Genomic DNA, 14,736 nt, shown 5'->3' with positions numbered 1-14,736 from the left:
AGTAAAACAGAAAGACTTCAATTAGAAAAACAGTTTCTGTAAAGTGCGTAAAATGCTGCCCCCCTTCAGTTTAATCTTCATCATGAAGAGGTCGACGTAGAGGAGGTGGCCCAACACTGTGGAGGCACATATCAGCCCGCCATGCAGGGCCCCTGCAATACCACAGCTGAACACGTCCTGACCTGAAACACGCATAAATAGTTTAAAGCACCAATGCAAATACATAGAGATACAGACAGAAAGGAGATTTTTCACACACAGACAGATCCATTTTCATGAATACAGACAGACTCACAATGACACTCCCTTACCTGTGATGTAGAGGTTTTTGACGGGCGTGTCACAGCGGTTCTTGGCCATTAACACTGGGTCAAAGCGTTCTAGGGTGTGCTCGCCAGAGTACGGGGCCCCCCTGAATGCTCTCAGGTAGTGCTCATTGGAGAGTGGTGTTGCTCTCTCCTGGTACACCACCTGAATGGGGTGACAGACAGAAACAGAGAAATGGGAATGATAATTATTCTTTATGGTTGTGATGTTGACCTGGAAAAAAACTCCTGGAGGATGAAAAGAAATGCCCAATGTGAAGGATGGTGAATATACTGTACAGTATCTGTTCTATCTATTGTGTCCACCAAGTGATCTATCATTGGAGCTCTTGTCTTGTTAAAAGTCATGTTAAAATTCCTTCCATAACTCGCAGAACCAAAATTTGTATTTTCAGTTTCCTACTTCATGGTTTGTAAAGACTGTGTACTTGCCATGCATCCCCTGCTCACCTTGTCTTTGCCAGGTTTCATCATTTGGGCACGTGTCTGGATATCTGCAGAAGAAATAAATCATTCCTGTTCACTTTGTTTCAAAAAAGAGATGTTTTTATTCAAGATTCACTTTGTTGTCCTACAGTGTGGGAAATGTGTCTTGAACTGCCACTCATTCTGCAGTTGTGTGTCTATTCTGCAGTTGTGTGTCTATAGTACAACTAGTGGTCCATCCGACCTACTGGAAATCCAATTTTTTTTGCCTTTCCTTGTCATGTTTTTGTATTAGAGTCAGTAATTGGTGTGGTACAATGTCAATAAGGAATAAATAATACTGAATGATGGTTGTGTCTATGGTCTTCCCTAATTGTTTGTTGTGTAAGTTGACATGACTCACCATGTTTCATCTGAATCTGAGGAGGCAGCAAGTACTTGAAGGTGTTGAAGAGGCCACAGTTGGAGATTACGATGGGTGCTTTCACCTCCACTACCTCTTGGCCCTTCCTCACTGCCACACCTTGACATTCACATAAGATCATAAGAAAACATGTTAGATAAACAAATAATTGACTTTCAGTGAGTCATTAGAGAACAAGACACTAGAGAAAGCCTTCAGTGATCTATTTTAAAGTAGATTTTTCAATCCAGACCAGTACTCACCACAGGCAGCGCCATCTTTATCCAACAGGATTCGAGTGACCGGAGCTCTCACCAGCACTTCACCGCCATACTTGCGGATGGTGTTGCTGATGTGGTAGGGGATCTCACTGGCGCCCCCTCTAGGATAGTAGGCTCCACGCTTGTAGTGGTGGATGAGAAGGGCATTCATGAAGAGGCTACAGTCTCTAGGGCGATCACCTATAGGTGAAAGAGAGAAGGAGGGAGAGATGAGATCAAAGGTTATTAGCCTTGAAGAGCCAAATGTGAAAATAACTATACAAAGATGATCTGCTGCTTCTGCTGACCATTGCAGGGTAGGAGATAACCTGGAGGAACTCACCAATGAAGAGGTAGTTGAACATGAGCTGGATAACAATAGCTGATAACAATAAAAAATATTTCACTAAGAGACAGAATGTTAACGAGGATATTTTTATCATGCTTTTCGCCAACTAGAGATTCATGCTGTCACCAATAACAGTGTCTAAAGCAGCTGAGGAATTGCAGTAAAAAGATTAGATATTGCCAACACTCCCTTAAACAAATTCTCTGGAAACAAAACACAATTGGTCAATTATGCTTATGTCATGTTTTCCAACATAATAGCACAACACACAACATTGTACATTGTACACTTGTATATTGTTTTCAGATGTGAAATTGTGTTGTAAGACACATTAAATTGTCAGTGGCTGTTGCATTCAACCATGTTTGGAGTTGGCACTTCAGGACAATGCACATAGCACAATCAACAAAGACCAGTTGTCTTCAAAACTTTCAAATATGATCGTGTATCTAAATATATAACGTGAGGGATTTGTGTGGAAGAATTACAGTGTGGCCACCAGTAATCAGATTAGTAAATTATCCGGTGGAGCACATACAGTATGACTATAATCAGTGTAAAACTACTGTACATAACAGTACAAAGACTCATTTGCCTATTGCTCCCTATTACAGCATGTCCTTTACCTTATGTAACGGTTGATGCTGCTAGTCCGCTAATGTGCTAAGTTCTTTTCCTTCTTGTAAGACTGCAATAATTAACTACAACCTGAAGCTGGTGCAACAACTAAATGCAGTTCAGTGCAAGTCTTACAATAATGTAAAGAACCAAGCACATTAGCACAATACTAAGGTCCTTATTGGCTTCCATTGTCATTTTATCTTCTGTGGAAAGACCAGCTGTACCCTACCCTTCTGGGGATATAGAAATTAAAGTTTTTCTTGCCCACACATTTCCTCTTAGAGATTAACACACAGAGAGATTTGCCATTCCAATACTTAAAGAAACACATACACACAGACAATCACACATTTCCACCACACAAGGCATTAAGTCCTAAAAATTGGCACAAATGTAGCGTTTTATACAGGTCGCTCACCTTTCTTCAGCAGCTTGGTCCTCTTCTCTTGGTCTAGTTCTAGTGGATCATTGAGCCATAGCAACTCCAGAGAGAACAGGCTCGGCTTCCCAAACAGGTACCAGTAGGTTCCCCCGGCACAGGCCAAGGACCACGCCACAAACATCAGCAGCCACATGATGAGAGTCAAGCCTCTGGTCCAGAAACTTAAACAGCAGACAGGTGAACAAAAGCTTCCGAGAGCTGAGGCACAGATGCAGCAGAAAGGAGGATTTATCTGAGCTACCACAAAAAGCAAAACAATTAGGTTGTAGACATAGCAGGTCAGTGGCGAGAATAAAATGATTTACTTTCTGAGACACTGACAGCGAAGGCCTTTTATATCACCCTCACAAACACTAGGTGTTGTGGGAGAAGCTTGTGCCGTCACATTAATTTATACAGCACCAGAACCAACAAACGTTGAATTTATAAGCTGATTTATATATATATAATTCCAAAGGCCAGTGTAGGCCAGAGATCAGATTAGCTAAATAATTATGGGGGCCAGATATTAGTCCTCTTAGTCTGAGGCCAGTTTTGGCCTGCCGGCCGCGTGCTGGCAAATACTGGTTCACAGTGTGATGTTTATGGGATTATTTTTGTAGTCTACAGGCCCACACAAAACCACAAGGTTTTAGGGTTAGGAGATGAAACTGACCATATGCAGCTACATAACGACCAGAGGCGTAGTGGTAAAATAAGAGGTGGATAACTATGAATAACAAAACCAGTGGTATTAAATGATTCCTAGTGTTGATGAGTGTACATATTGTGAATGTGGATAATACAGTGTGATTTTTAATGTTAAAAGTTGCAATTGGTGAATAAACTCGGTAACACTTTACATGACGGGTGAGTTCATAACACATTCATAGCTTCTGTCATAAACTGCACATATGGCATTCATGACTGTTTCATGAGACATGACTCAACATTCATACCAAATGAATGTGGAAGACAGAAAGACGAGAGCTTGTCAAAATAAAAGTCCAACAATTGCAAAGCCGCATTGCCGTTTTTGTTCCAAACCTCTTACCTGATCACGTCACATCTGAGTCAATGGGCTACTCCAGTAACCTGACCCTCGCCAGATGAATTTCGTTCCGCTTAGCTCCGCTTAGCTTCACTCACATCCATCTGGGACCTCTTCCATTGAGAGTGATTTCTGCACCTGATTTTATGGTACAGCCAATCAGGACGCAGGGCGGGAGTTTCATAGATGTGACATAGCGTAGAAGCGACTGTGAGACTGTCACGGGTTGGCTTCGTCACTGGTTGGCTTCGATGTGAGTGGTTGAAGTAGCACGTCAATAGATGACGGACAAGTGGCTTATTCAATCATATGCAAGCATTTTTTGATTAGGCCCAGCCTTATGAAGCAACACTCCAATGGATTGGTCCCAGATGGATTAGTGGAGCTAGGCGGAACAAAATTCATCTGGCGAGAGTCAGGTTACTACTCCAGTGCCAAAAAGACAGAACATGGTCAATAGGGTTGCCACATTTGATTTGTGAAAATCCGGGACTGAATTTTGGCAGAACAGGGTGGACCTACAGTAGATGATGGCCAAGTTGTCTTGAGCTGAAGTTGATCCTCAGGGATAGAGTTTGTGGGTCTTTGGGTCACTAGGACATGTAACCTAAAGCCTGCAGGTTATGGACTTTCATGAGAAAGATTGTCTTTGTTTAACCTGGTTTAACCAGACACACTACTTAAAGAGTCTGCACGATTGGGGAAAGTTTCCAACTGTAGCACCGTAACAGGTGTAGACTTTGCGTTAACTTTGCCCAAACAATCACATGGGATTCCTAATGTTACTTCCTAGTTTGCGTAACCTTTACAAACTGATAATATTCAGCATCGGCAGTCAGAAAACAATGTATTTAGGCCTACCTTTGTACATAAATGTACACATTCTTCCGACTGCAATTATTTTATGTTTGTTTAGCTAGAACCGTTTACCACTTTCGTTTCAAAACATCATCCCCTCTTATCGCTGATTGGCCAAAGGGCACCAGACTAATTGTTTTACTAGTCTCAGTGAAAATGAACAGAGATACTAGACTAGATGGACAGGGACAGGCTAGTGTTTGTTTTTTGAAGCTGAAACATTGTAAGATGTCAAGTACTATGGATATCACCAGATGTAAGCCACTCAGCCTCATTTAGAGTATCGGTCAGTGCGTTCTCACCCTCTGTACAACAGTTTCCAACTGAGTTACTGGGGCAAAGGAAGGATAGGTCTAAGGCAATAAGAACAACCAAGTCTTTTGTCCTTTTGGTTTATGACATGGCCTACTTTTGCAGTTTGTTGGCATCTACTTTTGCAATTTGGCGTTACGTAACTGTACATGTTCAGGTTCCCCTCTAGTCTTACAGTCTAGTGGCCTAGGTCATAATTCCACATCAGCAAATGTTCTTCCAAAGACTCAACAGATGTAACGCTGATTACTATATACAGCTCTAGAAACAATTACGAGATCACTGCACATTTTTCTGATGTCATCCTACATTTGGTGAGTGACATTCGAATGAGTTGACAGTTCATATTCAAATTTGCAGTGGTCTCTTAATTTTGAATGTGACCGTCGACTCATTCGAATGTCACTCAGCAACCGTAGGATGACATCAGAAAAATGTGCAATAGTCTCTTAAAGCTGCACACTGCAAAAACTGCTTATCTAACAAAATCTAACCAAGTGTTATTAATCTTATATCAAGATAAAAAAAAACTAGTTGGTATTGTTTTCAGTATAAAGAAACTTACCTAGCGCTTTCTTGTGAAATCATTTGACTTAATTAAAAAAAAATTGACTTATTTTAAGACATCTCATCTTGAAAACAAGCAAATTTGTCTGCCAGTGTGTTAAGCAAATTTGTCCTAAAAACAAGCAAATTTGTCTGCCAGTGCGTTGAGCAAATTTGTCTTGATAAGACTCCTTAAAATAAGTTAAAGTCTTCTTAAATTAAGTCAAAATGATCTTTTGAGAGGGCGCTAGGTAAGTCTTTTCATACTAAAAACAATACCAAATTGATTTTTTAATCTTAATATAAGATCAATAACACTTGGTTAGAATTCATTTTTTGCAGTTAGTAAGTCTGGCAGATTGAGCGGAAGGGTGTGCACTCTGTGATTGACAGTCAGATCTCACACCGCCCTGTGCTGATAGGATCAGAAGAACCGGGAGCTGTGGATTTTTGCAAAACAAATAACAGGCTCTAGGTGGAGGTAGAAGCGTGTTTTTTTTTCCTTTTTTTTTGTTCTGTTGGAGCATAGTGTTGGTTTCAGTGAATATCTTGTCGACTGCAGCTTTATTTTTTTTCCAGAGCTGTATCCTGCGATGGTTTTACAAGCCTATCCATTAAAAATGTCCTGCTTGTGTTTGTGTTTGTGTATTTGGTTACATGCGTAACCAAGACCTCTGAACCCGGAGGAAGACTGAACACATACTCACCCTTTACACACAGTTTCCAACTACAACATAAGATATTGGGACAAGGAAAGGAGTGTGCTAAGGCAAATAAGAACAACCACGTTTAACAAGTGTCACAAACACCTTGGCTCAAAGGGTAAGGACATAGGGAAGACTGACACCGTCGGGCAACTTTTAAATGATAATCTTAATTTATTTACAAATATATTTACAAAAGTCAGTAGGTGAGAGGCAACACAAGATAAAATAAAGTGTCATGCACGTCAGCAAAGTGTACTGTATGTGTAGTGCATAAAGAAAAGGCAATCGGGAATCGCTGCAGCCAGCCCTCCACAGCGTCAGGCCAGAGCAGAACCGAGAGCGCAAGTGAGACCTCAGGACACCCGCTTTATTCCGACGGCCATTAACACGGAGCCACGCCCCTCATTAGCCACGGGACCTCTCCAGCTCCTCCTGCAGGTCAAAATGCAATGATACAGCAACAACATGCCTAGTGCTCAAGAGCACCATACAGGCAGAGGGAGGAAGAGGCGTAACGCTTCACGGCATGGCAAAGCCAGGGCGTCACACAAGTGAAGAGCTCTATTCCAAAACGCTACCATTTTAATATATATATATATATAAACGTTCCAGTGAAATTACTTGGAAAACAAATTTAATACACATATATATTTCTTTTATTTTTTTATTTGTTTTCCAAAAAAATCACTGGAACTTGAATCAGGTTATGGTTATTTGATTTATCTTTACTCAATCAAAACACCACAATTGCATATTGGTAATCTGGAATTACCTGAAATACACAATTAAATAATATAATTTATTAATGTTTTCAAAAAAGAATTCATAATGTTTTAGAGTAGAGCTCTTCAGGTCTTTTGTTCCTTCGGAAGGCAGGTGGAACATAGCCTACTTTGTCATTATATAACTGTTTTGTCACCTGACCTTCTGGAACTGTAAGCCTGTTGGGTATCATGTAATATGACCAAACAACATCATCACACTGTGAATGAGGTCTGCCACATGGCGTTCTATGGGGCCAAGACTGGCTCATGACTAAGAGGACTAATGTCTGACCCCCCCAGATTATTTAGCTAATCTGACCTGATCAATGTTCTACACTGGTCATTGTTTGTTGGTTCTGGTGCTGTATCAAATAATGTGACTGCACAAGCCCCTCCCACAGGACCCAGAGTGGATGAGGTTGGTATAAAAGGCAGCCACTGTCAGTCTCTCTCAGACAGGAAGGCAGAGAAGCAACACTAATGAAGCTAGCAGTACTTTTCCTCACTGCTATTCAACAGTAAACCCTCTTCGCTGAAAACTGCAGCATCTATCTCTCTGTCTCTCTTGCACTCTCTTTCTCTCAGCTCTTAGAAGCTTTCACTACTTGTCACTGGTCTGCTGTGTTGTGTGGATCTCTGGACCAGAGGCTTGACTCTCATCATGTGGCTGCTGATGTTTGTGGCGTGGTCCTTGGCCTGTGCCGGGGGAACCTACTGGTACCTGTTATCGAAGCCGAGCCTGTTCTCTCTGGAGTCACTACGGCCCAAAGAGTCACTAGACCCGGACCAGGAGAAGAGGAACAGGCTGCTGCTGAAAGGTGAGTGACCCATACGTTTATATCTGCAACTGCACATTATGTGTCATGACAGAGAGGGAATGAGAGAGAAAAAGAAAAACTCATGTCTTTATCTCGAGAAGGGTTGACTATAGCAGTGACTAGCTTTTCACAGGCCTTCCTGAAAAAAGACGAGATTCAAGTTAATACACATAGTTAGTAGCGTACAAACCGTAGGGCCTAACTGGCTTTTGGTAAATCACAGAATAAAGGACTGTTGTTTTGTGCATAGTTCATTTTCAATTTCGACCGTTAAGCATTAAAACTTAAACACTTTCAGCTGGTGCATTAAACTCGTTTGGAAGTATTGCTAACACATCTTTATTGTCAACAAAGGTTTTAAATGCAGTTGTTCATTTTCAAAGGAAATACATGTATGTGTCATTTAATATTGACACCATCAGCACTGTCATTGATTGTGTACAAAAGTACCTCAAAGGAGCTCCTCTGTTTATAATCGTATAAACCTTGCCCCATACCGGATAAGCAGTTGTGATTGGTTCCTGGGATTATGGTGGTTCCAGTTGCCAGGACAATCAGTTAGAGCAAATTCAAATCATATCAGTATGGTAAACTGCAATCACAAGAGGCAAGCACACAAAAAGAAAAAGAGAGAGAAACATTTTCACCCTTTTCATCTTCCTTCTGGCTCAGACTAGCACCAATAGCCATTGCATAAGGCAAAGGATATAATGTAATAGGTCGCAACAGCCAAATTAGCCAATGTATTATTATGTAATTATTATTGTAATTTACAATAATAACAGATTAAATAAATAACCTGATTACTGGAATCCCACAAATCCGTTCATGGGAGTAGGATTAAGATTGTGACCTACCAGGCAAAGTGGCTGTTTGATGAAAACAAAGCTGCACAATTAAGGCCAAAGTTCATATTCTATTTACTCGTCAGTAGATTTTTTATCACCGTTAAGGATAGTCTACAGTTACTTAATATAAGGTTGTACTTTTACTGCTGTAACAACCTGCTATTATGTTGGAAAACATCACAAAAGCATAATTGAACAATTGTGTTTTGTTTCCAGAGAATTTTTTGAGGGAGTGTTGACAATATCTAATCTTTTTACTGCAATTCCTCAGATGCTTTAGACACTGTTATTGGTGCTGTATAAATGAATACGACAGCACAAACCTCTAGTTGGCGAAAAGCATGATAAAAACATCCTCGTTGACATTCTGTCTCTTAGTGTCTGTCTCATCACTGCTGTTTCTTCAACCTCTCTATTTGCTTACTGCAGCAAGTCAAATGAAATCTGACAGTAGTTCCTCTTTTTCTGAACTGTTCTTTATCTCTTTCTCAGCTCTTGGAGGCTTCTGCTGTGTGTCACTGGTCTGCTATGTGGGTCTCTGGATCAGAAGCTTGACCCTCATCATGAAGCTGCTGCTGTTTCTGGTGTCTGGGTCCTTGGCCTGTGCTGGCGGAACCTACTGGTACCTGTTTCTGAAGCCCAGCCCGTTCTCTCTGGAGTCACTGCGGCCCACAGAACCACTAGAAGTGGACCAGAAGAAGAGGAACAAGGTGCTGAAGAAAGGTGAGAGGTCAAATCTCCTATTTATGTGCCATGCATAAATTGCCATTTGAAAACCATAAGTGTTTACTGAATATGTACTGCATGTTCGTAGATCAAAAAGCACAGCTGTAAACGTAGCAAAACTCAGACTGGTTGTGAAGTCATACTTTTTATCATCATAGTGTTAGACATATGCAAGGCCAACTGCAATTGCTCATGTGTCTCCCTCTGTGTAGGTTTCAGTAGGGAGAGAATCCCTGAGAACCTGGATGCCATCATCATCGGCAGCGGTCTCGGAGGCCTGACTACGGCTGCTTGTATGGCCAAAAAGGGGAAGAGGGTGCTGGTTCTAGAACAACATGACAATGCTGGTGGATGCTGCCACACCTTCACGGAGAAAGGCTTTGAATTTGATGTTGGTGAGTAGGCCTACTACTGGTGGGTTACTGATCTGAATTGTACATGCACTATATGAACACATTATGGATAGCTAAACACCTTAACATCCAGTGGGGTTGCAGCTATAGAATCAATAGTCCAATCCACGTGTGCGACCATGTAGTGTGTGGCCATTTGAACTTCCTCACTAGTCAGATATGGTCATGAGTTTAATGAATAATTAATTAATTTCAACAACTCATTAAACAGGAACAGTGTATGATCAGAGGAAGAAGGTCACTCACCAGTTCAAAGGAGATGGTGGTAGTCCTGTGATAGAGTGCAGGGAATCCCCTTTATAGGCACACCTCCACTAGTGTGGGTTAGTCAGTCAATCAGGTCACCTGCTGCCACCCTCTGGCTGTCTTTGGGTACTACACGCTTTCCACACTTCTTTCTCTGTGCTCTTACAACATAGTTAAGTGTGTGTTTATGTGTGTGTGTGTGTGTGTGTGTGTGTGTGTGTGTGTGTGTGTGTGTGTATGTGTTTTATATGTGTGTAGGCCTTCACTACGTTGGTCAGCTGCATAAGAACAGCTTGATGCGAATCGCCTTTGACCAGATCACAGAGGGTCAGCTGGAATTTGTGACCCTGCCCCAGCACTTTGACAATATCCACATTGGTCAGGGAGAGGAGCACCGTGAGTATAGCTTCTATACTGGGAAGACCGAGATGGAGGCCAACATGAAGAAGCAGTTCCCAGACGATACCAAGGCTGTTGAGGAGTTCTTCAGAGTCATGAAGGTATGACATGGAGGTCACTGCCCCCTGCAGTCAGGGTGGAGCAGTTAGATTGTAATGCACTTAAAAAGTGTATAGTGCATTGAAGGCAATGTAAGTTTTTCCTTATTATAGTTGTTTTTCTTGTTGTTGTTGTAGGTCTCAGCCAGGAAGACCTTCTACCTGGGCCTCCTGAAGCTCATCCCTCGCTGGCTGGCCCTCTTCTTTCTCAAGTCCGGCATCGCTGACCGCTGCTCCTCCGTCTTCCGTCTGGCCACCACCGGTGTCACCACCTGGGCTGACCAGCTGACCAATAACAAGGACCTCCAGCTCATGTTCAACTACCTCTTCATTGGTGAGTATCTCCAGGTTATCTCCTACCCTACTATGGTCAGCAGAAGCAGCAGATCATCTTCGTATAGTTATTTTCACATTTGGCTCTTCAAGGCTAATAACCTTTGATCTCATCTCTCCCTCCTTCTCTCTTTCCCCCATAGGTGATCGCCCTAGAGACTGTAGCCTCTTCATGAATGCCCTCCTCATCCATCACTACAAGCGTGGAGCCTACTATCCTAGAGGGGGCGCCAGTGAAATCCCCTACCACATCAGCAACACTATCCGGAAGTATGGCGGTGAAGTGCTGGTGAGAGCTCCGGTCACTCGAATCCTGTTGGATAAAGATGGCGCTGCCTGTGGTGAGTACTGGTCTGGATTGAAAGATCTACTTTAAAATAGATCACTCAGGGCTTTCTCTAGTGTCTTGTTCTCTTATGACTCACTGAAAGTCAATTATTTGTTTATCTAACACGTTTTCTTATGATCTTATGTGAATGTCAAGGTGTGGCAGTGAGGAAGGGCCAAGAGGTAGTGGAGGTGAAAGCACCCATCGTAATCTCCAACTGTGGCCTCTTCAACACCTTCAAGTACTTGCTGCCTCCTCAGATTCAGATGAAACATGGTGAGTCATGTCAACTTACACAACAAACAATTAGGGAAGACCATAGACACAACCATCATTCAGTATTATTGATTCCTTATTGACATTGTACCTCACCAATTACTGTCTCTAACACAAAAACATGACAAGGAAAGGCAAAAAAATTGGATTTCCAGTAGGTCGGATGGACCACTAGTTGTACATGTTATACACATGTTTGTATTTCAAAGATTTCTGTATATACACACAACTGCAGAATGAGTGGCAGTCCAAGACACATTTCCCACACTGTAGGACAACAAAGTGAATCTTGAATAAAAACATCTCTTTTTTGAAACAAAGTGAACAGGAATTAATTATTTCTTCTGCAGATATCCAGACGCGTGCCCAAATGATGAAACCTGGCAAAGCTTGCGTGCTCCTCTTCTGTGGTTTCGATGCCACTGCTGAAGAGCTCGACATCACGCCAACCACTTTATGGCTCTTCAAGGAAAACGACATAGACAAATCGTGAGTACCTTGACCAGTGATTAGAAAAGTGTGGACACTTATGTCAAAAGTGAAGCCACCAGAAAAAAACTAAAGAATGGAAGAGATTGAACCAAAATGTGCTCATTTCATCGACATCGAGTTAAAGAAATTAACTGGAATTGAATTGAACCAGATTGAACAAAATGAAATTGGATTGACCTGTATTGAACTTTGTCTCAGGATGGATAAATTCTTTGCTATGAGCAGAGATGAGGCCCCTGACAATGTTCCCATGGTGTTCATCACCTTCCCATCTGCTAAAGACACCTCCTCACAGATCAGACACCCAGGTGAGTTTGCCCCGAACATATTCACCCATTATTAAGGACCCACTGCTGAAATACATTTGATTTGCATCTAATACAAGCTTCAACATTCTTGTGATGCTAACTGTCTTGCTTATCTTGGTAGGTAAATCCTGTATGACTGTCCTGACCATGGTGAACTACGAGTGGTTCGAGGAGTGGAAGGACTCAACGGTTAGGAAGAGAGGAGACGACTACACAGAGTACAAGAACAGATTCGCTGACCACCTCTTTAACTGGGCCTGCGAGCATTTCCCTAAGATCAAAGACAAGGTGAGCAGGGGATGCATGGCAAGTACACAGTCTTTACAAACCATGAAGTAGGAAACTGAAAATACAAATTTTGGTTCTGCGAGTTATGGAAGGAATTTTAACATGACTTTTAACAAGACAAGAGCTCCAATGATAGATCACTTGGAGGACACAATAGATAGAACAGATACAGTATATTCACCATCCTTTACATTGGGCATTTCTTTTCATCCTCCTTTCATGAGGAGTTTTTTTCCAGGTCAACATCACAACCATAAAGAATAATTATCATTCACATTTCTGTGTTTCTGTCTGTCACGCCGTTCAGGTGGTGTACCAGGAGATAGCCACACCACTCTCCAATGAGCACTACCTGAGAGCATTCAGGGGGGCCCCGTACTCTGGCGAGCACACCCTAGAACGCTTTGACCCAGTGTTAATGGCCAAGAACCGCTGTGACACGCCCGTCAAAAACCTCTACATCACAGGTAAGGGAGTGTCATTGTGAGTCTGTCTGTATTCATGAAAATGGATCTGTCTGTGTGTGAGTGTGTGAAAAATCTCCCTTTTGTCTGTATCTCTATGTATTTGCATTGGTGCTTTAAACTATTTATGTGTGTTTCAGGTCAGGACGTGTTCAGCTGTGGTATTGCAGGGGCCCTGCATGGCGGGCTGATCTGTGCCTCCACAGTGTTGGGCCACCTCCTCTACGTCGACCTCTTCATGATGAAGATTAAACTGAAGGGGGGCAGCATTTTACGCACTTTACAGAAACTGTTTTTCTAATTGAAGTCTTTCTGTTTTACTCTGACCACAGCTAGCAATAACGTAGCTTGGTCATGCAGTTTTGGACACAGTCCTGTTCCACCGATTTTTGTTCGGTGATTTCTTGCCCACTTGTCCACTGGTACACTTTTATGGACACACATCACAATTTGTGAACCTTTGTACATAGAGGACACTGCAAAAATCCATAGGGGGCGCAGCAACTGACTCATTTCAGTGTGCCATTACATGCTCATTACACAACTCAGAAGGTCAGATCCAGATGATCGCCACCTGCGGATATATTTGAACTTATTATTGAGACAGGACATATCCATGTCCTGCTGTAAATGTTGATGTTTAGAATTGTTTTCAAATATATTTGTGTCTTCACATAATAATCCTACCTTGGATACCTACTTGCATATTTGTTAAGTCCTTGTCAACTCAATGTGCTGCATATTGGTGTGTAATAGGAGTGTTGTATAATGACACCATTTGCACTGAGAGCAGACTGTTTGTGGAATTTTTTGTATTAAGAGTAGTTTGTTCTATGAGCAAACATTTTTGGATGGGATGTCTGAACTTTGAATCGAGTGTGATGCATGCAGTACCTGGTGTTGCACATGGCTTTTTGTCATCTAGTGCAAAAGAGGTTTTCAGACATAATTCGTGTTATGCATAATTTTAATGTGTTGTCCTGCATGTGTCACTCATAATGTCATGCAAAATTTGAATTTTGTGGAATTTATGTATATATAATTTTTTCATGACAAAGAGATTATAATTTTGTTATTGCTAGTACAATGTACTCCATTAAAATTATGTTGCCACCATATTTATGGTTGTCATGTTTTATTGGTTTTTAAAGTATAGAAAAATAAAAAAAATGGTCGCACTCTAAAATAGTTTATTTTTGCTGATTCATTTTTACATTTAGCAGCAGGGGTAACAAACATTTCGGCATTGCGGCCTTCGTCAGTGTGTGTAATCCCTTACCACTTCCTATTCTTAAGAAGGCAAATTGCCTCAATTGATGACACCCGTAGCCTGTCTACAGCGCTGCACAGGATCAACGAGCGCTCTGACGCATCGGGCCTCACAGGCCATTCATCAGTCGGAGCGCTTGGTGTCTCCAATGTTCACAACACAACATACAGTACATTAAATGGCCAGACAATGATAAAGGCATAGCAAAAGTGTGTAGGTTACATAAAAAAAATACATTCTCAAAGAAATGATGACAAGTCAAAATTTTCATTCATTCCACTTGGAGACATAGATCGCAGATGATTACATCTAGAACGCCTTCCTTTGAAGAAGTTTCCTGTCTATATCTCCTCCCCTGTGGGCAGGGGAAAAGTACAAGATTTTT

General features: G+C 41.7%; 1 protein-coding gene across 1 annotated transcript; it reads left to right on the top strand.

The window, feature by feature from the left end:
- The first annotated feature begins 7,687 nt into the window (after positions 1-7,687).
- Positions 7,688-13,853, top strand: LOC143138406 (inactive all-trans-retinol 13,14-reductase-like). Its single transcript, XM_076298879.1, has 12 exons — positions 7,688-7,862; positions 9,203-9,433; positions 9,649-9,831; positions 10,354-10,595; positions 10,731-10,926; positions 11,069-11,266; positions 11,410-11,529; positions 11,880-12,018; positions 12,220-12,329; positions 12,451-12,617; positions 12,925-13,084; positions 13,222-13,853. The coding sequence occupies exons 1-12, from the start codon at positions 7,706-7,708 to the stop codon at positions 13,380-13,382; spliced, it is 2,064 nt and encodes a 687-aa protein (XP_076154994.1). The 5' UTR covers positions 7,688-7,705; the 3' UTR covers positions 13,383-13,853.
- The last annotated feature ends 883 nt before the right edge of the window (positions 13,854-14,736 follow it).

The sequence above is a fragment of the Alosa pseudoharengus genome, unplaced genomic scaffold (assembly GCF_046254945.1).
Source record: "Alosa pseudoharengus isolate Yale_2024_CS ecotype anadromous, Long Island Sound unplaced genomic scaffold, YU_APseudo_1.1 YU_APseudo_1.1_scf_21, whole genome shotgun sequence".
Classification (NCBI taxonomy): Eukaryota; Metazoa; Chordata; class Actinopteri; order Clupeiformes; family Clupeidae; genus Alosa; species Alosa pseudoharengus.
The sequence above is the reverse complement of the archived record's forward strand: the minus strand, read 5'-3'. Positions and strand labels throughout refer to the sequence as shown.